This window comes from Mugil cephalus, chromosome 1 (genome assembly GCF_022458985.1).
Source record: "Mugil cephalus isolate CIBA_MC_2020 chromosome 1, CIBA_Mcephalus_1.1, whole genome shotgun sequence".
Classification (NCBI taxonomy): Eukaryota; Metazoa; Chordata; class Actinopteri; order Mugiliformes; family Mugilidae; genus Mugil; species Mugil cephalus.
In genome coordinates this window covers 23654578-23679803 of record NC_061770.1, presented here as the reverse complement: position 1 = coordinate 23679803, position 25226 = coordinate 23654578, and the positions used below count along the sequence as shown (strand labels likewise).

The window sequence follows — 25226 nt, the reverse complement described above, 5'->3', positions numbered from 1 at the left end:
TCCAAGCATGCCTGAGACACTCTTAAACTCAGACAAGACAGAAATCATTGTATTTGGCCCTAAACATGTCAGAGGTTCATCATCTAATCAACTGGTTTCTTTGAATGGTGAATTTGATTACCTTGGGCTCAAGTACTACTGTGGAAAACCTTGGTGTTATATTTGTTCTCACATAAACTAATTCATGCATTTGTGTCTTCCAGGCTGAATTATTGTAACTCACCACTGTCTGGCTCCAAATAGCTCTTTAAAAAGCCTCCAATTGATTCAAAATGTTGCAGCAAGAGCACTGACAGGAGTTAGCGCGAGAGATTTTTAGCTTTTCTTCATTAGCTCCCTATAAAATCTAGAATTAAATTTAAAATCCTGCTCATTGCATACAAGGCCCTTAAAGGCCTAGCTCCATCATATCTGAAAGACCTCATTGTTGGTACACTGTCATGCTCAGCTCCCAGTTTGGGTTCGAGAGGCAGACACCGTCTCTACCTTTAAGGTCAGGCTTAAGACTTTCCTTTTTGATAAAGCTTATAGTTAAGGCTGGACTCAACCATCCCGTAGTTATGCTGCTATAGGCCTAGCCATCTCTCGCACCAAGGTCGTTTTTGGGTCATGGTTCGGTCCCGTATCCTCATTGGCTACAGAAGTTTGTACTCTATGTGTTTCTACCTGGCTGTCCTTGGGCAGATGGAGTTTATGGAGAATAGTTCTTGAAGGAAATTGAGCAATGTGAAAGTACCTGGAATATGGGTATTGTACTTGAGAAACAGAATTACACAGAAGGAAGTATAAAAATGGTAAATAGGTATAAACATATAATGACTGTGTCCTTCGGTTGTGGAGGAACAATTGCTGATGTTGAAGAGTCTGACACATTCCTTCTTCCGCCTTGGGTACAGTAATCTCTGCCTGAAGGAGCTATCTGATTTCCCAACAGTCTTGTACGGGGGATGAGAGGAGTTGTTAAGGATGTTTGTCCAACAAGGTCGACAAGAAGATGTTTTATCCAAGTAGCTGCTTCAGGTCTATAATGCTGTTGGTGGAGTTTATTTATTTATTCATTGTTTATTTAACAGAGACAATATATATGACAATGCCGCAGACAACTGGGAAAATGTAATGTATGTAAGACTTCTGGCTTCTGATAATTTGCAATTTTCATCTGTGGCCAAGCTTTTGAATACAACAAGACAATTACAACAGTACAGAAAAGCTATTTACACACGTGACACAAAACAAAGATTAAAAACACTTTGATGAGATTTGCATTAAAACAGGTTAAAACATCTGTTGGTACAGAAGCGTACATTCACTTGAAAAAAAAAACAGTTTTTTTAAAAAAAAATTGTTATTATTTTACTTTTCTGGCTAATTATTTCTGTTTTGAGTAATATATTTCTTTGGTTTCTGTTTTTCAAAGAAATAACTTTTTTCTTTGGTTTGTTTTTCTGATATTTTTTTTCTAATACTTCCTCAATTTTTTTGTGGTCATTTTTTTTAATGCATTTCAAATGTGTCATCTTACCACATACCGTGTATGATGCATTTAAAATGCATTCCAGCTGGCTACGTGTTGAGTCATGAGACAATCAGGGGATCAGGAGGTTCTTGTGGGGAGTTTGAAGTATCTCGATAGTTCAGGGGAAAAAATCTGCCGAAAATTCACTCAAACAAACAAACCAGAAATAAATTAATTAATTACTAGAAATTATTCCTAAAAACAAACCAAAGAAATATATTGCTCAGAAAACAGAAATAACTAGCCCCCCCAAAAATAAAACAAAAAATTAATTACTTAGAAAAAATATTTGTATTTATTTATTTTTTTCAAGTGTATGCAATACGCTTCCTTCAACCAGCTAATGATGAAGTAAAAATATTAATGTTCACATCTCTGCTGCTGCTTAAACCAAAGTTTAACTCGCTCACTAAGTTTCTCCAGCTCTGTGTTGGATATAATTTCTGGTGGTAAAGGATGGTTGCTCAAATGTTGTTCTGCTTTTTGGTATTTTACAGTTCTGCTTAGTGACTATTTTCTGTCTTTTTGAGGAACAGAGACATCACTTCTTTAAAACGCCATTCAAAACAACATTGAAAAGGGGGAAGTTTATAAAACTGTAGAAACTCAACAGATAATACTTTTGAATAATTTTGCAGTCGTACCATGTTTGTGGTTTCTGATCTAAAATTTCCAGGGTTTGTCTGTGAAGTGAGGACAGAACCATAGAGACAGAATCAAGGCATGTAGATATAAATATAAATGGAGCTGAAACAGGAACATCTGTGGACGTTGCTCATCAAAAACTTAGGCTGTTATAGACCAGATTCTTACCAGATCCTTTTCAGGTGATGCTTTACAATAACGGTTGTGTATTTATTTGTTTATTTGATAAATAAATGACGATAAAACAGTGCTTACAGGTGAGTTAAGTGGTCTTTAATGTGTTCATGCTACTAAAGGAACAAGTTCAAATGTGTCTCCACCTCCAGATTATTATCGTTCAGATCAGTGTAAAATTTAACAGAGGAAACGCGATTATTTTCACGCCAACGCAGTCCATACTCACCGCGGACGCTTGTCTTTTGCAGACGTGCCGCAGCCAGAGCTGATGTTGACGACCACGCGGGGACGGGCCACTGTGGCGGGACTGGACTCCAGTCAGGAATATACCCTCCAGGTCCTTGTGCTCAATGGGACGACAGAGAAACTTCTGGCAAAGAGGAGATTCACCAGTAAGAAACACAAGAGTGGTGGATGGGAGAACACAACACGTCACAACTAAGTGTTACTAATTAAAATGTGAAAAGGACACAAATCAAGTTTTTGTCAAGCACTTTTCAGTGCATAGTTAAAACACAGCTTGCAAGATAAAATAAAAACAAGTATAAAACAATAATACTTTAAAATGTTTTTATGGAAAAGTAAGTTATCTTATTGAACTGTAGTCTATAGAATTGTACCTGAAAAATAACCCAGAGCTTGAAGGAAGAAACATGAAGCTCTGAAAAAAAAAGAAAATGGTATGTGGGTGTGGAACGATTAAGATTAATTTTATTGACATTGCTAGAAGCATGCAATAATAGTTCAGGTGCGCCACCTGAAGCGCTGCATGTAACACACATGTAGCTCTAGTGCAGCTTAAAGGTCTTTTTTTTTTTTTTTTATTTCTGCTTAAATTAAATCAAAACATCAGCAGATCCTGCAAGCAGGCGAAGAAGTTGCAAAAGGGTTGCAGGTCACAGCAGATACTGAAAACAATGGTTCATTTACTTGTGCAACTCGCAGATACGTATAAATGATTCATTCTCCTGAATAAACAAATGCACGAGGATAATATTTCTGTCTGTTGATGTTTTGAGTCATTTTTGTGCAGAAATGTAGAAAATCCTGAGGAGTGCAGTAGCCTTGGCAGCTGTGTGTTGGTGATATAATGTACTTATATATGAGCGAGGGTCAACAGCAGTGAGAACATAAAAATCCACGGGCATGTTGAGATGATCAGAAAAAGGAGGAGATGACACTCGCAGGAGGAAGTGGTGCATTTTTGACATTCTTAACACTTTGCGAGTGCAGAATCACCTCTGAAGCAGATGCACACACACCGCAAACAGATTACAGGCTGAAAGTGGGTTGTGTTACCTCGTGTACTTACGCGGAGTAGCAGTAAAATTACACCCACACTGTGCGACTGTGTTTAAGGGCGAGCAGCGTGCAGAGAGGAAAGGAGCTGCCTCAAATTGCGGGTCTTAAAAGGAGGATGAGGACATTTTTTTCCCCAACATTAGATGGTCTCTCCTTCCTGTGAGGCTCCACAACGAACATAATGTAATATGTGCGATATTGGAAGTAATGGGATATGTGACTACATTTCAGTCAACACTTGTGCCAAGATCCAAAGCAAAACACGTAATAATGACACATAATCTGGTGCTAAATGTTAACATGCTGTGCAGGATGAGGACATTTTAATGATGTGTGTTGGGAGGATTCGTGCATCCTCTGCATAATAAACACATTGTGCATCCTTTCAGTCTGTTTCCCTGCAGCACAGACGCTGTTGAACCCCCTCCCTCCTTTCACTTGTGACATCTTGTTGTTTGCACTGTGACTGATTCTCTCCTGGGGCTCAAAGTGGATTGTATAGAATTGTATAACGTGCGGACAGAACCTGTGGTTGCTTGCAAACGGCACTGGTGGTAGTAGGTTACTGTGTCGAGCCGAGCGTGTGCAGACAGGTCAGAGACAAAAAAAAAAGAAAAAAAGAAAAACACCTTGACACCGGCTGTCATGCTGGAATGATTGCAGTCTGGGAATTCCTTCCTGGTGTGTCTTCGTCTTTCCCATTTGTCTCAACCCCCCCAGGGCCCTGTACTTATCTCAAGCCATGACTGCTACGTCGGGGCAATTCTTACTCCTCAGGAAATGTCACGCTCAATTTGTTTGAATTGACCTTGTCTCTTAAGATATGGATTTGCTAACGGGATCCGGTGATGCACACGTATATGTCAAGTTATGCTGATATTTCTTAAGCATTCAAATAGAGCTGGGCGGTGTGATCAAAAATGTGTATCATGGTAATTTTTATTTGTGTTTCATGCATAATTACATATTCTCAACACGTTTTGAAATGAAATCTGGGGACATTTACAGCTCGGAGAAGAGAAGAAAGAATTAAGATGAAATGAAGAAACAGGGATAATTACAGCTTCATTTATTTTGACATTTTTATTCATATTTAAACATATTTAAACTGCTTTGTCAATAGCAGCACGACCAGCTACCGTAATAACTGTAGTCTGCGTGCAGACCAGAAATCGGGGACGTCTGGTCACCCCAAACAAAAAAAAACACACAACCGACACCACACATTTTTTAGAACGAGTTTGTGTCTTCATGGTCTTCACGTTCTGCTGCTTCATTTTTCAGACCTTTCCATCTTCACCCATCGTGACGTCACCCATTGGATTCTAAACCTTGAAAATGAAGCCTAAAGTGGGCGGAGCCTGTGGTTGCCATGTTGGATGGGATTAACTCCGCCCACACTCAGGCTACTGCCAGTGACTCACAGCGAGAACGGCCTTAATTAGCCAGAATTTTAAACCTCAATAAAAAAATAAACAAATGAGTTAGAAAGAAGTTCACTCTCGTACAGTTGTCATGAATAGTGGAATAAACTACTGGAACAAAAATCCCTTTTGGAGCCTCTAGTGGCCACTCGATAAACTGCAGTTTTTTGCACTTCATTGCTGATTAGTTGCGTGTTTAGAAGTGCTGCATTGAAAATATAAAGTTAAAATGCATATCATAACGTAAGAATGATATTCGGTATGAACCGGTGTAACACCCAGCCCTACGTTCAAGCAGAATTGCATTCATTTTAAAAACACATTCCAACACTTTTAACTAGAACAGCAGTTGTTTTTATGCAACTATCCTTACCTGTCATCAGTGCTCACTTAATATATTAGTGCAGTATTTATACAATAGACAGTAATGGAAATGTCATCGGTTCCTTTTACTGAGAAGATTATAATATTACTGACGCATAAATTAATCTCGCTTTTCAGTGGAGGCTCTGAGGGAGGAGGAGATGATCCGCAGCGGCAGTCGAGAGCAGAGGAAGAAGCTGTTGCCGGGCGGCTCGGGGTCAGGAGACCTGGACGATGCAGCGGAGACCCTGCTGGGCGCGCCCACGGTTCTGTATCCAGAGTCGACAACCACCACGGCCGCAGCTGCCACTCCCACAGGTAGTGCATGCCAGTAGATAATGACGCTACATCTGCAGTCCTCTACAAAAGTGTTTTTAGAGGATTCTGTGTCTTTATAGCTTGAGGGCATGTTGTAGATTTAGTAGTGAGACAACAGTGACTAGGATGATGCTTAAAATACAGTTTGGTGACAGTTTAACGGTTGTTAGGACACCCACCAAGATTTGTAATGTTGGACTAAAGTTTTGCTGTAGGACGAAGCCCTGACCAACTATACCAGAGGATACTGGTGCTGTTCTAAAAGTTTTTCTGAAATTTAGTGTGTGTGTGTTGCAAAAGTTAATGCGCTTTTAAAGATTGCAAGTAAATTTAAGGCCAAAATAGTCCATCTGTTCCAGATGTTGATCCTTTTTGAGCTCATACTCCTCCAAGCTGCTGTATGACGACTGATCAGCAGTTACCGGAAACATTTAGCATTTCTTTTTAGTTTGTTTTACAGGGTGCTGTTTGTCGACTTTCAGGACTTACTGTACGTGATGCTACGAGTCATTTCCACACAGCGATGTAGTCAGCACAAAGACTTTACTGTACCCAGAGATGCCTTTTCTTAGATTAACATGCTCATATTGTTATGATCAAAGAGCTTTGATGCAAACAATAAAGACATCACAGCAAGCTGGAAATAAAAGCGAGGACAAGAAGATAAGGATGAAGGAAACAAAGATAAACCATCTGTTTTCCCTCCCTTACCCTTTAAACAATCTTTCCATATCTTACCTAAATCCCTTGATGCTACCCTCTCCCCTCCAGAGCCCCCAGCTACAGAAATTCCCCCCCAGCCTCCTGGCGAAGCTCCAGAGAAAACCACCAAAGAGAAGAGGAAGAGAAAGAAAGAAAAAGAGCGCGATCGCTCTAAGGTGGAGGATAAAGAGGAGCAGGGAACGACGCAGGGTAAACCGGCCGAGGAGAAACCCCGGAAGACACCCTTCACTACGCAGCCGGTTACGGGTAACTGCTGCTCACCACTGTTACATATTCATGAAAACAAAACACTGATAAGCGGTGGAGCTTAAGCTTAAAGTACGTCTGGTCACCACCACCGTCCTCCGCTCTCTGCTTCTTGTGAGTTAATGAATATGAGGCTTCAGTGCAATAAGTGTTGGTTTGAAACGTGATCACAGTGTTTACACCAGGGAGGGACGGGTTGAGGATAATGACAGACCGTTCCGTTCGGCCTGCAGGGTACATGTGTCCTCTCTCTTCCTCATAATAACCCAGGGAAAAAGATATTCAAGTCCATGGAAACTTCACGTATGCACCGTGTCGGTACATGCATTTTACTACGTTTTAACGCTAATGCACCTGTTTCCTTTCGTTTGTAGCCTCTGCGCCCAGTTGATGAAGAACAGCTTGAGTGTTCTTTGATCACTTCTTCTGTCCTTCTATTAAGGTGCGTCTCCAAGGAAACCATTCCAGTGCGAGAGCAACGCAGCGGCCGATATCATGCTGCTGGTGGACGGCTCCTGGAGCATTGGACGCACCAACTTTAGACGGGTCAGAGATTTCTTGGAGGGGCTGGTGATGCCCTTCCACATTGGGCCAAACCACATTCAAATCGGTGAGGATCAGATTGTGTTTATGTTTATACTGAACATCACATAGATGCAGACTGTACCGGGGATATTACGTCTTCCTCATAAGGGACAAAATATATGAAAATGTTGTTTGAAACACTAAAAAAGGAATAAGTAAAATAATAAGACCATTAAAATAAATGATTCCGTTCCCACATTACCTCTAATGACTGTGGTATCGAAAGTATCGATATTTTGATTTGAGTATCAACTTTAGAGCATAAAGATCTGGTATCAGAAGTATCGATATTTCGGTATCAAACTGCACATCACTTCTGTCGATATGAACTTAGTTGTGAACTGAAGAGCTCAGATGTTAAAAAGAGCAACACTTTTAATAGCATAATTACCTCGTTACACAACAATAACCCAGTGTAAAAGTGTGCACCTAGTCTGAAATATTACCCCAAAACCTGCGACAAATGAGGATTTCAGAATTTCCAGGTACTGTCGTTTTAATTAGATCTGTCGTAGCAACAAAATTTATGAAGAGTTATTTTATCTTTCCTAACGTTTATTTACCCCAGATGACATAATCTCATTTAACGCGACCATTTTCTGACCCAGGTCTGACTCAGTACAGTGGAGACCCCCGCACAGAGTGGCACCTCAACAACTTCACGACCAAAGAGCAGCTGTTGGAGGCAGTGAGGAATTTCAGATACAAGGGAGGGAACACGTTTACAGGTAAACACATGCAAAAAAAGCAAAAAAAAAAAAAAGAGCAACTGGACCTGTAAAGTTTCTTGAAGACGTTTCATCCAAGCATCAAGATAATTACCTTTAGTTTGAGTGTCGTCATTAAAAGACTAATAACGAGAGAAAACCAACAGATGTTCAAACTTCCTGCTGGTCTCTTAGAATTAAAGAAGCAACTTGGATGAAACATCTTTAAAAAACTCTACAAGTCCAGTTGTTCTTGTTCCAGCTTGTTTTCTTTTAATACACCAGATAAACTTTTTGATACTGCACCTATATCGTATGTTCATCATAGTCAGTGGTGTGAAAATGCACGTTTATCACACCTAAATGTTTCAGATCATCAAACTAATTTAATTATAAGTCAAAGGTAACACATGTAAACACAAAATGCAGTTTTTTTTAAATGGAGGTTGTTATTATTAAGGGAAACAAACCTGCACCACGTGAGTTCGTGCATTTCCTTGGATGTTGTTGTGTGTTGTGTCTGTTGTGACTCCTCGGGGTAAGTTTGTTTGGAAGGTTTCACCACTGTTCCATGTTTTCACCATTTGTGGATAATGACTCTCGCTGTGATTAACTGGAGTCCCAAAGCTTTAGAAATGACTTTATAACCTTTTCCAGACTCATAGATGTCAAGTACTTTCTTCATCTTTCTCTGTATATTTGAATTTCTTTGATGACCTGAAACATTTAGGTGTGATAAACATGCAACAAAATAAGAAATCAGGAACAGGAACAAATATATATATAAACAAAAATATATATGTGTGTGTGTGTGTGTGTAATTGTGCGTCCGTCTCTCAGGTCAAGCACTGCTCCACGTCATGGAGGAGAACATGAGGGCCGAGGCAGGAGCCAGGTCTGAGGCGCCGTTTTTCTTGGTCTTGTTGACCGACGGGAAATCTCAGGACGACGCCATCGCTGCGGCAAACCGTCTGAAGAGCGCGGGCGTGGAAATCATCGCTGTGGGTGAGACTGGAAACTGTTGAGAAGTTTTTCAGTTTTCACGTCCATGCAGCTGTAGATCCCAAACTCTGGGACAGTTCATCTCTGACCATGAAGCTTGTCATTTAATGCAGATATATAGATTTTTTTACAATTATAGTCTATAAAAGCGATTTATATGTATTAATTGCATTCAGTTTAAACATATTTTTGAATTTAGAGACAGATGTACTTGAATTTACTCCTTTAACTGTGATACACCTACTTCAAAAACAAGTCCTTATAATTTTAAACATCTTAGTTCCCCCTAAGTTCATATCGGTTTACTCTGGTTGAGAACGTTGTCTGAATGCAGCAGGGAATATTATAAGAGTGGTTCGATATTGCAATATATCGCGATACTTGTTCTTCTGATACAATGTCGAAGTTGAAAGAGAAAGTCATGTTTACGATGTAAAAATATAAAGGTCGTTTTTCTGCTACTCTGAGCCAGAAATCTCCACTTCAGTAGCTCTTACACAAACCAAACTAACCACATTCTGCAGGTATTTACTGAGGGGGGGGGGGTCATGTATCATTCAGAGCCTGATTTATAGAACATTTTACTCCTAAAAATATGGCAAAAATAGATTTTTTTGGACTGTAGACAGTATTTTGTGATTTATGGAGTGATAAAAACAGATATATATAAATACCTGCAAATCTAATATGTTAACAAAAATGAAATAAGAATTTTGAACCTCACTTTAGCCATTATTCAGATTTCTGTTAATCGAAATTAGTGCATGTTTAAGAAGATAACTCTATATTTGCATATTTAAATATAAATTCACAGAAAACTTGTAATACAAAAAAATATTGTATTTATGTAACTAATCAGCTAGAGACGTTTCATGGTGATATCTGTTTACCCTATTCACCTGTAGTGTCTCGCCTTAATAAAAACTGGTTTGTTGAGTCACGGTATTTTGAATGATTTACAATTCTTATGGCCTTCTTTTATCAGATCGATGTTTGCAGAATAAATTAACAGTAAAGTAGATTTTTTCAGTTCTCTGGTTTTGAATATTTTAGATTTAATATTGTTCATTTGTTTCAACGTTATCAGTTTTGAGCTTCAGTCTATTTGTCGATGACCAAATAAAGTTTTAATCTAGCGCCGTTAACGCTGCATGGATTTTGTTCTCCAGGCGTGAAGAATGCAGATGAAGCTGAGCTGAGGCAGGTGGCGTCTGAACCGGTGGATCTGAACGTCTACAACGTCAACGACTTCCCGCTGCTCAGCAAACTGGTGGCGCGCCTGGTGCACATCCTGTGTGGGAGGATAGAGGACCGCGGCGTCACCAAGCGTAAATAAACTCCACATTAACCGTTTAACCGAGGTGGATTAAAGGGGTTTTAATTTATGCCTCTGGAGCTGTTGAGGTCTGACATGCTGCTGCTGTGTCTCCAGGTTTTGAGGCCGGGCCCACAGCCGACCCTGCCCTCTCATACCCGAGTCCCACCGACCTCCGGTTTTCTGATCTCGGGTCCAGAGACGTGAAGCTTCACTGGATCAATCCCACCAAGCCGGTCCAGCAGTACAGAGTGGTTTACCACAGCGCTGAGGGTCAGAGCCCACAGGAGGTCAGATATGCAGTTACTATATATAAAAGTGTTGTGGAAATAAATCTAAAATGTCCTGGAGGTTTTTTATCTGACTGATGCTGTGTTTCCAGGTGGTGCTGCCTGGCTCTGAGTCCACGGTGCTGCTGGAAGGCCTCTCCTCTCAGACGTTGTACCACGTGTCCATCTTCCCCGTGTACGAAGACAACGTCGGCCTGGCGCTAAGAGGGACGGTCACCACTCGTAAGGCCGACATTGCTGCTAAATACTGAGCTGCCCCTAGGCGACCCCTAGAGGCTCCATGGAAGTACTGCAGCACCTCGCAAAATCTTTGGTTGATTAGACATTTTTTTGCATATTTTTTTTTAAATTGTCCCCCACAAATTCAAATTTCTTTAAAAACACATTAACACGAATCCAACATATTTAAGTAAAGGGATAAATGGAGGCAGTTATCTTACATACATTGATACAGGAGCTGTCTCAGCGCCACATATATACATACAGTGGGGGAAATAAGTATTTGATCCCCTGCTGAATTTGTAAGTTTGCCCACTTTCATAGAAATGATCAGACTCTGGTTTTTATGGTTGTTTACTGGTTATGGGTATAGACAGAATATCAGTCGAAAATGCATAAAAAACACACAATCTAAAAGTTATAAATTGTTATGTATTTTATTAAGGGAAATAAGTATTTGATCCCCAAGCACAACACAAGTCAGTACTTTGTAGAGAAACCTTTGTTGGCAAGCACAGCGATGAGACGTTTCTTGTAGTTGGTCACCAGGTTTGCACACAGCGCAGGAGGGATTTTGGCCCATTCATCTTTACAGACAGTCTCTAAATCCTTCAAGTTTCTTGGCTGCCTCTTGGAAACTCGGAGCTTCAGCTCCCTCCACAGGTTTTCGATCGGGTTAAGGTCTGGAGACTGACTAGGCCACTCCATGACCTTAATATGCTTCTTCTTGAGCCACTCCTTTGTTGTCCTGGCAGTATGTTTTGGGTCATTGTCATGTTGGAAAACCCACCCACGAGGCATCTTCAGTGTTCTTGCTGAGGAAAGAAGGTTTTTGTCCAAGATGTTACAGTACATGGCTGCATTCATTGGCCCCATAATGCAGTGAAGTTGCCCTGTACCCTTTGCTGAAAAACAGCCCCAAAACATGATGTTTCCACCTCCATGCTTAACCGTGGGTATGGTGTTCTTTGGGTCATACTCACGTTTTTTCATCCTCCAAACACGGCGGGTCGAGTTAATGCCAAATAGCTCAACTTTGGTTTCGTCAGACCACAGCACTTTCTCCCAAGCCTTCTCTGAGTCATTTAGATGTTCACTGGCAAACTTAAGGCGGGCCTGTACATGTGCCTTCTTGAGCAGGGGGACCTTGCGGGCACTGCAAGAGTTCAATCCATAACGGCGCAGTGTGTTGCCAACTGTTTTCTTGGTGACGGAGGTCCCAACTGCTTCCAGATCATTAACGAGCTCCTGCCGTGTTGTTTTAGGCTGCTCCCTCACCTTTCTCATCATCATCCTCACTCCATGAGGCGAGATTTTGCGGGGAGCTCCAGACCGAGGACAGTTGATGGTCCTTTTATGGGTCTTCCACTTGCGAATAATGGCACCAATAGTTGTCACCTTCTCACCAAGCCTTTTGCTGATGGTTTTGTAACCTATACCAGCCTTGTGCAGGTCTACAATCTTGTCCCTGACATCTTTTGACAGCTCTTTGGTCTTGCCCATGGTGCTGTAGAAGTTGGAATGTAAGAAACTGATTCTTAGAGCAGGTGTGCTTTATATACATGACGAGTTAAGATCAGGAGTATTGGTAATTAGTTGACTGAGCACAGCTCCGTGCCACATGCGCACCAGCCAATCTATAGGAGCCTGAATTCTAAGTGAATTGTTGGGGATCAAATACTTATTTCCCTTAATAAAATACATAACAATTTATAACTTTTAGATTGTGTGTTTTTTATGCATTTTCGATTGATATTCTGTCTATACCCATAACCAGTAAACAACCATAAAAACCAGAGTCTGATCATTTCTATGGAAGTGGGCAAACTTACAAATTCAGCAGGGGATCAAATACTTATTTCCCCCACTGTATACCTGTCAATCTAAGCCTCCTGTGCACAGTAAGCCCCGCCCCTATCGCTGCTGAGCCAATCACGAGGCCCCATATTACACACTGACTCTGATGGCTTTGGATATATATACATATATATACACACACAGATATTTATATGAATATTTGAACCTGTGTATTATTTGAATATCTTAATATTAAATACAAAATGATAATAATGTATATTTATAAATTTATCTCCATCAGTTTGAGGTCTTTGGTCTATAAAAAAAATGCTATAACCTGCTGCTGTAAAGGGTTAAAGCGTCATGCCACAAACCGACAACTAGTCTGTGAACAGAAAATAACTCCTGAGTCACATTAAATAGAAAATTAGAGCTGCTGTCTCTGTGTCCCTGTCCCTCAGTGTCCCTGGCGATGCCTGACGACTTAAAGGTGACTCCTTCCTCGTTCAGCTCCCTGCGGGTGAGTTGGGGCGCAGCACCCGGTGCGACGCAGTACATGATCCTGTACTCGGCGCTGAGCCACGGAGAACCTGACGACGCCAAGGAGGTGAGTCTCTGAGTCTCTGCGTCAAGAATATGAGGATGAAATGAAGCTGCAACACTTTGTGTCTGCGTCTCTGCAGGAGAAGTTCGGTGCAGATCAGACGGTGGTGGAGCTGGCGGGGTTACTACCGGCGACGGACTACTCCATCACGCTGTACGCCCTCTATGACGAGGAGCCCAGTGACCCCGTTACTGCGGTCGCCACCACATGTAAGATGGTTTCCATGTTTTCATTCATTATCTGTAGCATTCTGTTATAATCAGGAAAAAACAGGTGTCAAACATACGGCCCGCGGGCTAAAAGCGGCCTGACCTGCTGGAGGGTCTAATCTGGTGAAAAAGTGACAAAATTACATGGAAGAAGGCAATTTATCAGTGAAAATAACAGTTTTAGAAAGAACTCAGACCAAACGAGATGAAATTACACTTATTTTCTCAGTTATATGAGTCAGAAAAGCAATTGAGTCACTCTGCATCAGATAATAAGGTGGTTTTCTCCTCCCGTGTTTCCATAAAAGACTTGATTTCAACCAGCAAGAAAAGAATGTGCTGCAGTTTCTTAGCCCGACTTAGCTTATGTGACGTCTACCTTCTTTTATCACACAAATTAACCCTCATACCTGATTTTAAAATTGTTACGTTGTTTCTATTAAGGGACAAAAGTGTTCTCTATTTTCAATAATCTAAACATACTGATCTAAAAGTTGATTTATTACAGCCTTGGACATGTCAATGATTAATAGCAACGCTGATTTAGGTTTTTGTTTTTATTATTATTTACAAAAATTATTATGTTGCTACCGTTGAGGGACAAAAGTGTCCTTTTCAAAAACACTCTAAATAAAGGTTATATTAATATTTTTCTACTTTTTTACATAAATCTTTTAATCCACTTCAGTACTGATCACAAATACTAAAAATATGATTAATTTCTGACTTTTAACCCTTTATATTCCAGTGTTTGTGATGGCATCGATTTAAAAAAATATATATATATAATAAATATATTTTCAATAATATGAATGCAAAGTGCTACTAATCATTGACATGTCCAAGGCTCTAATAATCCCCCCAAGAAAAATACACTTTGCATTTAGATTAATGAAAATATTTAAATTTTTGTGTGTTTTTTTTTAAACATCATGACATCACATTACAAACACTGGCACATAAAGGGTTAAAAGTCAGAAATTAATCAAATTTTTGGTATTTGTGATTAGTACTGAAGGGGATTAAAAGATTTATGTAAAAAAGTAGTAAAATGTATCAACGCATTCTATTTTTTAGGGCATTTTTGAAGACGACACTTTTGTCCTTTAATGGTAACAACGTAACAATTTAGTGTAAAAATGGAGCATTATGGGATTTGAGTCTGAAACATTAAAAAACGTGCTTAAAAATACACACCTTTGCCAAATATGACTATATGAAGGCGCATGTGTCATCTTGTCTTGTCAATCAGATCTTCTAACTGGGTTCTTCTCATTTAAATTGAGTTTTTTCTTTCCGTTCGTCTCTACTTCTAAGGTTACGTGTAAAACTGGCTCAGCTAACCTTGAACTATGGTTTTGCTTCTATGTTAAACGGTCTTGTTTTTATATAGTGATTTTCTACCTATTGTTACTCAAAGCACTTTACAGTCACAGATGCGTTCACACATCAGTGCCTCACACTGGGAGAAATTAGGGCTCTGAGCACATATACTCTAATTTCATTTGTCATACAAAGGAGATTATATAGAGGAAACAGAGGCGTGTGTGTGTCGTTTGCCACCCATCTTGTTGTTACCATATGAGTGGCTCAAGTTTCTTCCTCATTAAACGGAGCTTTACACCGACTCTACTTTTAAGCTGAAAACGTTCCTGATGAAGCTTTAGCCCCATAGTTTTGCTGCTCTAGGTCCAGTCTGCAGGGGGACTTCCCATGATGCACTGAGCATCTGTTTGCTCTAATTCTACTATATAATTAAACGTGTAGGACAGATGTTTGTATCATTTTGTTCCTCCTGCTGCTTCCTTCTTCTTTTTTTCTGTCTCTACCCAGGCTCTAGATTCAGTGTGAAGGAGGTGGAGATTAGGGCCGACCAAAAATCTATATCAGAGTATTTTTACAAAATTCTGACGGTATCACAGTATTTTTGTTTCATGCATAATCACGTGTTGACAACATTTTCTACTGGTTGCGAGAAGAATTACTGCAGTAGATTGACTAAGGATGAGTGAATATTGTAGAATGATCTCTCACTAGTAGTAAAACAGGTTTTCATGGCTCCGTGTTAGCACTGATGTGGAAATCTGGGGACATTTACATTTAAAAAGAATTAAATGTTATCAAGATGAAATGAAGAAACGTGGACAATTACGGTTTAATTTATTTGGACATATTTGTTCATATTTAAACTGATTTGTCTGTTACATTAATAGCAGTGTGACAAGCTACCGTAATAACTGTAGTCTGCATGCAACCTTTTTTTTTCTCATTCATAAAAAGATAAAATCGGGGACATTTTAAGGGGACAGCTGTAGCAGGGGGACAGGAACCTTTTTTTTGTTTTGGCACAATCGTCTCGTTCTGACGCTTAATTTTCTGGGACCTTTCCATCTTCACCACATCTCACAGTGACACAGTCGCACCATGTGTGTTTAGAAGCGCTACGTCGAAAATGGTCCGGACTGAAACTGTCTTGTGGTGCAGCGTTACGAACGCTGTGTAATCAAATACACGATATATTAAAAATTCATATCATAATGTAAAAAAAAAATTACTGGTATTTGGTATGAACTGGTACAGCACTCAGCCGCCAAAGGCAATGAGGTTGATCGGTGATACTAGTGTAGTGACCCTAGTAATGATCCTAGTAATGAGGGCGGAGCACACAAGGAGACAACAAGGGGAGTAACACAAAACAGGAAACCAAGGGACTTGCCAAAATAAAACAGGAAACCAAGGGACTTACCAAAATAAAACAGGAAACTCAAAACATCAAACGCCTCTCATCTTGAGACAATTTGTCCCGTCTTTAACACGATTTAAATAAAAATGAATTGAGTACTTCAGTACCTGTTCATGTTCTTCCTCCCCCTCTTCCTCCCCCTCCTCCCCCTCCTCCCCCTGCAGTCCCTCTCCCACCGCCACTGAGTATTCAGTTCCCGATGGTCACCCACAGCATGCTGAGGGTGAGCTGGGCGCCCGGCGCCGTGGACGTTCCCGGCCACAGGATCATCTACAGCACCAACCACGGCAGTGACGTCAAGAAGGTATCGGACCCAACACCCTGACTTCACATCAGAAAACCAAAGCCTCTCAGTTAAGAGCGACTGTATCAGACTCCATAACCATCTCAGGAACAAGTTTAAAATACATAAATGTGGGTTTTGCGGGTGTTTTATGATTAAGGAGCAATTTCAGTCAACATTGTGCAGTTTAGCGTTGTCAAATCACTGAGTGCATGGTTGCACATTCACCCCACGTTGTGTTGAGAGGCAGCGTTTGGTTTTGTTATTAATCAGAACAAGTGTTTGATTAGAGGGTAACTGTCTGTTGTAAACACTCTAAGCTGCAGGGGCTCATTGTTTTGAGTATGAACACAAGGTTTTTGCTCCAATCTTCTTTCTTCTGAGGGGTACTTTAACAAAATGAAAAGGACAAAATGTTGATGTGCACGCATTTCTCTCTAGTTGTAACCTTGTAGGTGCACCAGGATGCAGTCAGTGTCTCTGAGACAGAGGGGGGACGCTGAAGCCTTTTGTTGATGCACTGATTATATCAGACATGTTTTTATCTTTGTCTTGTGGCTGTTGTAGGTTTCAGGTGGTTAATTTTCTCAGTTAAATCAGTCAGAAAGCTAAAGTAGACACTCTGCATCCTTGATTTCACCCAGCGAGGAAAGGAAGCGCCGCAGTCTCTGCAGAGCATTCCTCCAGGAACAACTCTTTTTGTGCATATAGTTGATGAATAATGCAATGATAGTTCAGAGTAACACACACATAAATGGATGCCAGGTCCAAAAGTTTCCCAGCAGAACACTGTGTTGTGTCAAGACGGTTGATATTTATTTACTTCTTCTGTCAGTGGTCATAATGTTATGGCTGATCGGTGTACAAATCTCACTTTTTTATAGGTTTTTCAGGCCAACGACCCCAAACTGATGGAGAGATGAATATATACATATACATGTTCTGTATTAAACTCAGCCTGGTGCTATTTATAAATATACATTATTATTATTATCAGTGTGCATTCAATATTGAGCTATTCAAATGATGCACAGGTTCAAATATATATATTTTTTTTATTTCAAACACATGTAACAGTCAGTCATGCAGCATAAACATACCTGACTGACTGAGTGTGTAATATGCTGCCTTGTGATTGGCTCAGCAGCGATAGGGGCGGGGCCTACTGTGCACAGGAAGCTTAGACTGACAGGTCTCGCTAAATGAGTGAAGTGCTGACTGAAAGATGACGTCTTCTCCCTCCATTTATCCCTTCACTAAAATGTGTTAATGTGTATTTAAAGACATTTAAGTTTAGTTGGGGAAAATGAAAAAATATATATATAAAAAATGTCTAATCAACCAAAGATTTTGCAACCTGCAGACTCCCTGATGAAGACCTATGATTTAAACCCTCGTCGTTTTCATGTTCACATATTAAAATGCCTTAATGGGCCTATAAACAGAAAGCTTCCTTCCCGTACAATCATTTCAGACTCACTACACTCTAATCACAGTGTTGCCTTCTATGCTTCGAGGAACTCCAGCCACATTCCTGTCGGTCTGTCTTTCCAGGTGGAGGTAACCGGCCTGAACTCAGTGCTGGTGCAGAACCTGTCCTCTCTGTCCAGGTACCTGGTGTCTGTCCAGTCTCTCTACCCACAAGGCCTGTCTGCAGCACTCACCAGTAACGTCACCACACGTAAGACACACTCACATCCAGAGTGTTTTAAGCTCAAAGTCATCATACAGAGGTTGAAATTAACAGCTAACAGCTAAAAGTGTTTTTATTTTTACTAAAATTCCTCCAAGCTGCTGTAGACCACTGGTCAGCAGTTACCAGAAACATTTAGTTGACGTTAATGCTGCATAAGGAGGTCAAAGCAGATACTGGAAACAGGTTTTTCATACTTTTCAAACTCACAGATATGAACTAATGATTCGTTTTCTTCAGTTTCATTTGTTTGATTGGGTTTTATTTGTCTGCTTTCAGCTCTATTTTTTTTTTGCAGAAATGTTGAAAATTGAGCAGGACGCAAGAACTTTGCAGATGTATCGTTATTCCATATCATTTTTTTTTCCGTGTCTCCAGTGAAGGTTCCCTCCCCGTCAAACCTCAGGGTGACTAACTTCTCGGGCAGCGACATAACGGTGCGCTGGGAGGCTGCAGCTGACGACGTTGTGTCTTATCTCATCAAGTGGATCTCCCTGAGTGGAGGAGACCTGAGACAGGTGTGTGATAACTGATACAGTAAAATACTTAGCTACATCTGTTTTTATCTTGTTATTGTTTTCATTTGGGTTTATAATCTGAATATTATGTGACAGAGAAAAGTTTTCTGCATGCCTCGGATCTTGACTAAAACGCCGCTGTGTGTTTTTTTAGCTGAGGGTGAGCGGGGACAGCGAGGGGGCGATCCTGGAGGGCGTGGAGGACGATAAGGAGTACCAGGTGTCTCTGTCTGCTCTGTACGGAGACGGAGCTCAGAGCGAAGCCGTGGCCATACGCTACAGCACCCGTGAGTCTCATTCGTTTGCACCAATCCTGCCTTAAACACTGCAGCATGTCACATTTATGTGCACATGTTTGGTGAAGTTGGTGGAGTTGATTGATTATAATGCATTTTGCATATTAAATCCTTTCATTACATAGAGGGACATGCAACACTGTGATGAATCATAGGGTGATGAGGGGGTAGGAGTTAAAAAACTCAAACTCATCTTTGCATATTCTTTTTTTTTTTACTTTTTATTTTCATTTTTGTTTGAAATAAACATCTGTGGAAAGGCCACGAGGGGAGGTATTGTGAGGCGTTGCCATGGAAGCGGAGGTGGATGATGAGAGCAGTATTATATTTATCTGCAAAGATAACTTAAGATTTAACTTGAGCCTGCTTGTCTTTTGTGTTCTGGTGTTCGTAGTGTCCGGAGGAGGTCCATCCGGCGTGACTGTTTCCGAGGAGACTGCGGTCAGCTTGCTGGTCAGCTGGGTTCCCCCCAACGCTCACGTCCTCCAGTATCGTGTTTCCTACACGCCGCTGACCGGAGCTGAGACCCAGGACAGCACGGTGAGTGTCCCGTCATCAAAAGTGCGGCTTTGGGAGCGTTTCTAGCCTGAGTGCGTTGCCTGGTTTTTGCCGTCTGCAGGTGGTGGTCGCGGGCGGCGATAAGCGGGTGGTGCTGGAGTCCCTGCAGCCAGACACGCGTTACAGCATCTTAGTCACCGCCGAGTATCGCAACAGGGAGGGAGGCAGCGCGTCGGCTCAGGGCAAAACCAGTGAGTCAAGCACAACTCTGAGGACTAAAAGAGAATAAAAACACAGCACGTCCTATTAAAACTGACTAAAGGTTCATTACTGATGAGTTGGTGTCGGTGTATAAGGAGCATGTCTCAAGTCTCTCCAGCTTTCTGTCTTTAACGCCCTCCTCGTCCCCGTTTCGTCCCTCGTGTCTCCAGCCAGTCTGAGAGTCAGCAGCGTGAGCGTGGTCCGGTCAGACCACTCCAGCATCTGTGTGTCCTGGAGGCCCGTGTCCGCCGTGGACGGATATCGCATCGTCATCCAGTCTGTGAAAGGTAAACGTGACGTCTGAGGAGGTGAAGTTACTGGTGGATCAGTGTAAGGAAGGGTTGGTATTTTCTCCTCGTCATTGGGTTATTTTCAACCATAAAGATGGTGTTTCTGTTTGGGTTATTATTATCGCCTTCTTCTTGATTTACTGGACAGGAAAAGGAGACACTGCCTCAGTGTTTGGCGTCACAAAAGGAGGCCGGTTTGCATGTTTTGGTCATTGGGGTTTTTTCCGTTCAGAAAAGGTTTTATTTGATTTTTGTTTTAAAATTTTAAATTCAAGGTATTTTTCTTTATCAGGGTCGAGAATGGACACACAAGTTTTTAATGCACCTCACCTTAGGGGTCCACCCAGGATCGGTCAGGGTCAGGGCAGGCTGCAGGACAGTAGTGTGCTGCAGTCCTCTGACCCTCCTGTTTGCCTCCTGTTTGCCCCCTGTCTTAATGCACCACACCACATCCAGGGTCACGGGTCACGGTGTAGGGGCTTGCTTCCTCATCAGGGACTGAGGAAGCACAGTAATAGGGACACTGTCACTTTTCATTATCCCTTGGCATGGCTTGGGGGGCCTGGTCCTCCGCTAGCAGGAGCATCTTGGGCTGGCGGTCTGTGGCCCCACGGCGGTTGGTAGGGGTACCTACCTAGGTTCTCTGGTGTCCTCTTGGCCTGGCTTTGTCTCCCGTGCTGCGTGGCGACGGGTTCGTGGCGGCTCCCTTGGTGCCCGGTTGTTCCGGTAATCGATGGTTCGGGTTTTGTGCTTGGACTGACTCCCCTGTCCTTACGAGGGGGGGCATGGGGTCGCTCCCTGCGGATGGTGGAGCATCTCCAGGTGTCTCCTGCCTGGGGCGGAGCTCAGGGGCGAAGCGTGGCCACGCGCACCTGGCACCTCATCGATTGCACCATCCTGCCTTAACACTGCAGCTGTCCACTCTAGTGCCTTTGGTGGGTCTGGGGGTTTACTGGATAGAGTTTTGCATTCCACATCATAGGACATGCACCGTGGCTGGGATGGGGGGTGGAGTCTTTTGGCTATCGTTTTTTTTAGCGTTTCAGTTGGTTTTGAACTCTTGCAAGGCCACGGGGGAGGTATGTGGGGTATGGGAAGCTGGTGATGGGCAGTTCATAACCAAGATACTTGTTAACTTGCTTGCTGTGTCTTTGGTGTTTGGTTCGTAGTGTCTAGGAGGCCATCTCGCGGGTGTGTTCCCGAGGATACGTGGTCACTTGCTGTCACCCATGCGCCCCCAACTCAGTCTCGTAGGTTCCTCCGGCGCTGCATCCGGAGCTGGACCCATGGCGCCTGGTAGTGGCCCTCGTCATCAAATGGTTTGGGAGCCCACTAGTGCGTTGTGGTTTTGTCCGCTGCCAGGTGCTGGATCCTCCATAAGATTGTGAGTCCCGCTAGCCAAGGCTGGTTTACAGCTCTTACACTCGTCCATACCGCCAACAGGAGTGTGCAGCTCGTCGCTCCATGGGCAACAACCAGCTGATCACACATACTCTCCTAGAGATAAAAACACCTGTTAACCTAAGGTTCATACTGATGAGTGGTTCGGGAATAAGAGCCTGTTATCTCCCAGTTTCGTTTAAGCCCATCCTCTCCCCGTCGCCTCTGTCTCAATCTTTACCTTTGTGTCCGTCACCCTCTACATCTGAGTGTGCCTGGCCCGTGCCGCCGACATATCGATCGTCATCACTGTAAAGATAAACAGGACAGTCTCAGGGGGGTGGTTGATGGTGCATCAGTCAAGGAAGTATGAATTTCTCCTGTCATGATAAAACTCATTAACCATAAGATGGTTGGAGCACCCTGTCAGTGTTTGCATCATCAACAAAGCCGCCTGCATTTAGGATTAATAGTAATTTTGTTTAAAAATTTATATCAAAAATACTTACGGAGGAATGGAACACAAAACTTTAAAAACCAAAAGTCAGAAACAAAAAAAGTGCACATTTTTTCATATTGTGCAACCGTAAGTTGTGATTATTGTTTTTTCTGAATAGTTATGCTCATCTTCATGAAACTAGCCAGTCTCATGACAAACTCTGTTTTTGTGAACACTATAAGAGTCAGATGTTTTGTTGCTGTGCCTTTGAGATCCACCCGGCCACTTTGTGTGTTGGGTCTCCTACTGTAATTAAAACACAAATACATTAAACCAGTGGTTCTCAACCTTTTTTCAGTGAAATACCCTCTAACCCTGTAGCAACAGTGTCTTATTTATTAGACTAAACTGTAACTGAACTAAACATTGTTCATCTGTAGTAGTTTCTTTTGAACTGTTTCAGGGACAAGGAGGTTTTGAGGAAGATGAAATTTAATAACCTGAAAATAAATTATTTTCTATGAACTTACAACTGGAATATTTATTAAATAACCATTTTAAAGTCATTTTTGAATTGATATTATATTTTTATTTATTAATATTATTTTAAATCTCACGTACCCCCTGCAGTGCCTTCAAGTACCACCAGGGGGACCGCACCCCCCAGTTTGAGAACTACTGCTTTAAACCTTTTTAGTTGTGTTGTCTCGTTTGGTGTCTTCTCAGGAACTGTTAATGTTAACGTGTTTTTCTCTCTGCGTTTGCACAGACAAGCAAACGAAACAAGAAACCGTGGACGAGTCCAGCAGCAGCCACTGCTTCACGGACCTGGAGCCGGAGACGTTGTATCGCATCGGCGTGCACTCCCTCCTCGGCTCGGCGGAGGGCGCCGCCGTCTCCATTCTCCACCCGACAGGTGTGAACAGATCTCAGTGACTAACATCAGACCAGGGGAGTCAAAGCTGGTTTAATTCAGGCTTTTTAGTTCGATTTGATCTGAACGGGGGGCAGGACATAATAACCTGTAAATAACAAGTTTCCCTTTGGTTTAGAAGAAATGTTAAACTTTAATGAAATATCCTTTTACAAAACACTTTAGGAACAACTTGAAATTTCTTAAGAACAATAAGTTTCGTCTCATTATGTTTCCGTCTGTCTGTCAGTGGATAAATTAGAAGTAACTTTTATTTTATTATTATTCTAGTGAACCACATACGTTTCCTCATTAAATCAGGACAAAATGTGTCTTTCTGCAGATTAAATCACCTTTTTTTCTTGTTGTTGCTGCTTATTGCATCATACTTGTTGTTTTTTACTTTTCCAGCCACAGCTCCAGTCAGGATACCCATCCATCCCCGGATGTACCCGATCCACAACGAAGGTGACTTCTCTTCTGAAGGTTTCACACAGGAATTCGGTTTTTTGTTTTTTATTAGGGCGTCATTTGAGTTCACATCGATCAGAAAGTTCAACTGTGACATTTCTTTAGTTCCAGGAATGAAAGCTGCTTGTACGAGACTGTGTGTCATTTCCTAACAACTTTATTTCAGACTGAATTTTATGCAACATGTGTGTGTGTTCTGTGTTTTTATGCCTGTAACAACGCTGCCCTCTGGTGTTACAGTCTGTCCTGAAGTCAACATCAGAAACAACATCGTTAAAGGTGAGACTACAGTTAATGAGTCATATTAATGAGATTCAAGGTGAAAATAAAAACAAACCAGACCGAGTTCCTGTTGTGTTTGTGTTGCCTCAGGCTTCGACATGATGGAAGCGTTCGGTCTCACTCAGAGAGCTCACTCGTCCGTGGAGGGGGTGGCAGCCGAGCCCTTCGTCTTCAACACCCTCCCCACCTACACCCTGTACAGAGACGTCCAGCTGACTCAGAGCACCAGGTGAGACGCTCTCATCCTCCACCTCATCTCTTCTTCTTGCTCCGTAAACACCGCGACTAAACCACAGAACAAACGTCTGGAAGCAGCGCGAAGTTTCTGTTCACTTTCTTAAAACCACTTCTGTGTATTTTAATGTTGCTGAACCACTGTTGTCAGCAAAAAAAAGTGCAAACTAATCACAGTTTGCATTATTAACTTTAACTCTTTGGACACCGATCAGCCACAAGATTAAAACCACAGACAGGAGAAGTTAATAACAGTGAATTCATATCTTGTGACAGATTAATGTTCTGCTGGGAGACATTTGGACCTGGATGTTACTTAGACAGCAGAAATACAATGTCCCCCAAGGGATTAATGTAGTATGAAGTATTATTATTATTATTATTATTGTTATTATTATTATTATTATTATTATTATTATTATTATTATTATTATTATTAGTGAGGGAGACCTACTCGATATTAGGAAGGTGGTTGTGATGTTATGCCTGTGAAAGAATGAGAAGTTTATTTCAAATATGTAAATAAGGAAAATAAACGTTCAAGAAATAATAGAAAATGCAAATATATCAAAATTTAAGACTATAACACAAGCATACGTAGTGGTAGCAAATAATAAGAAAAATGCAAAATATAATATTTCAACAATTTATAATTTAATTTACAGACTTGAAAAAGACTGTAAATTAATAAACATATTAAATCCTACTCTTTTCCTTAAATCATTTATTGATGGTTAACACATACTCACATACATAGATATATAAACATACATGAACACATATTCAGGGCCAACAGGGATGAATAATAAATAAATATGTAAATACTGTATCATGAACTGGTGGATGTTTGGACGTTGCTTTAACTCTACTTTCATAATCTTACACCACAGATGGAAATGCAACATCTCTTCCTGTTTGTTGTGATAAATGATCTTTGTGTGTGTTGCACTTGAGAAAAGACCAAATATTTCTGCACAGAACGACATGAATCCGTCACAGTTTGACCAACATCTTCCTCCTTAGTCCAGGGTGGAAACTTCCTCGTCTTTTCTTGTTCCTGATGCAACCGCCGTGTCGTAACGCGTTCTCGGTGGTGCCCTGAACGCCTCAAAAGGCCTGTTCTCTCCTTCCAGGTTCATCCACCCTGCAGGCTTCTCCCCGGAGCACACCATCAGCATCGCTTTCCGCATGTTGCAGGACACGCCCAGGGAGCCCTTCGCTCTCTGGCAGCTCACGGACAATGACTTCCAGCCGAAGATGGGAGTGGTGATCGACCGTGAGTGACCCCGTCCAGACCTATTCTTTAAGACCAGGACATGCATGCAACAAATCCAGCAGATTTGACAGCAGATATTATAATATTCTACTTGTCATGCATTTTTCTCTTAAAGAGGAACACGAGTCACAGTTAATTTCAACTGTGTGTGTGTTTATGACAATGAACAAATCTATTATTGTCTTTTTTAAGTGTATTTGAAAATGC

The 25226-nt window shown here is 41.5% G+C and overlaps 1 protein-coding gene across 2 annotated transcripts in view; it reads left to right on the top strand.

Moving 5' to 3' along the window:
- LOC125018927 (collagen alpha-1(XIV) chain) overlaps positions 1-25226 on the top strand; it is a 47120-nt gene that overhangs the window by 11566 nt on the left and 10328 nt on the right. For both annotated transcript variants that reach the window (XM_047603389.1, XM_047603381.1), the window contains exons 4-26: positions 2587-2730; positions 5566-5745; positions 6517-6714; positions 7157-7324; positions 7908-8027; positions 8847-9011; positions 10178-10336; positions 10441-10613; positions 10706-10835; positions 13091-13236; positions 13313-13442; positions 16350-16489; positions 18023-18149; positions 18540-18679; positions 18834-18966; positions 19370-19515; positions 19595-19724; positions 19905-20021; positions 22613-22759; positions 23168-23224; positions 23468-23506; positions 23600-23738; positions 24877-25019. In XM_047603389.1, the coding sequence (XP_047459345.1) occupies positions 2587-2730; positions 5566-5745; positions 6517-6714; positions 7157-7324; positions 7908-8027; positions 8847-9011; positions 10178-10336; positions 10441-10613; positions 10706-10835; positions 13091-13236; positions 13313-13442; positions 16350-16489; positions 18023-18149; positions 18540-18679; positions 18834-18966; positions 19370-19515; positions 19595-19724; positions 19905-20021; positions 22613-22759; positions 23168-23224; positions 23468-23506; positions 23600-23738; positions 24877-25019 (3171 nt within the window). The remainder of the gene's footprint in view (positions 1-2586; positions 2731-5565; positions 5746-6516; positions 6715-7156; positions 7325-7907; positions 8028-8846; positions 9012-10177; positions 10337-10440; positions 10614-10705; positions 10836-13090; positions 13237-13312; positions 13443-16349; positions 16490-18022; positions 18150-18539; positions 18680-18833; positions 18967-19369; positions 19516-19594; positions 19725-19904; positions 20022-22612; positions 22760-23167; positions 23225-23467; positions 23507-23599; positions 23739-24876; positions 25020-25226) is intronic.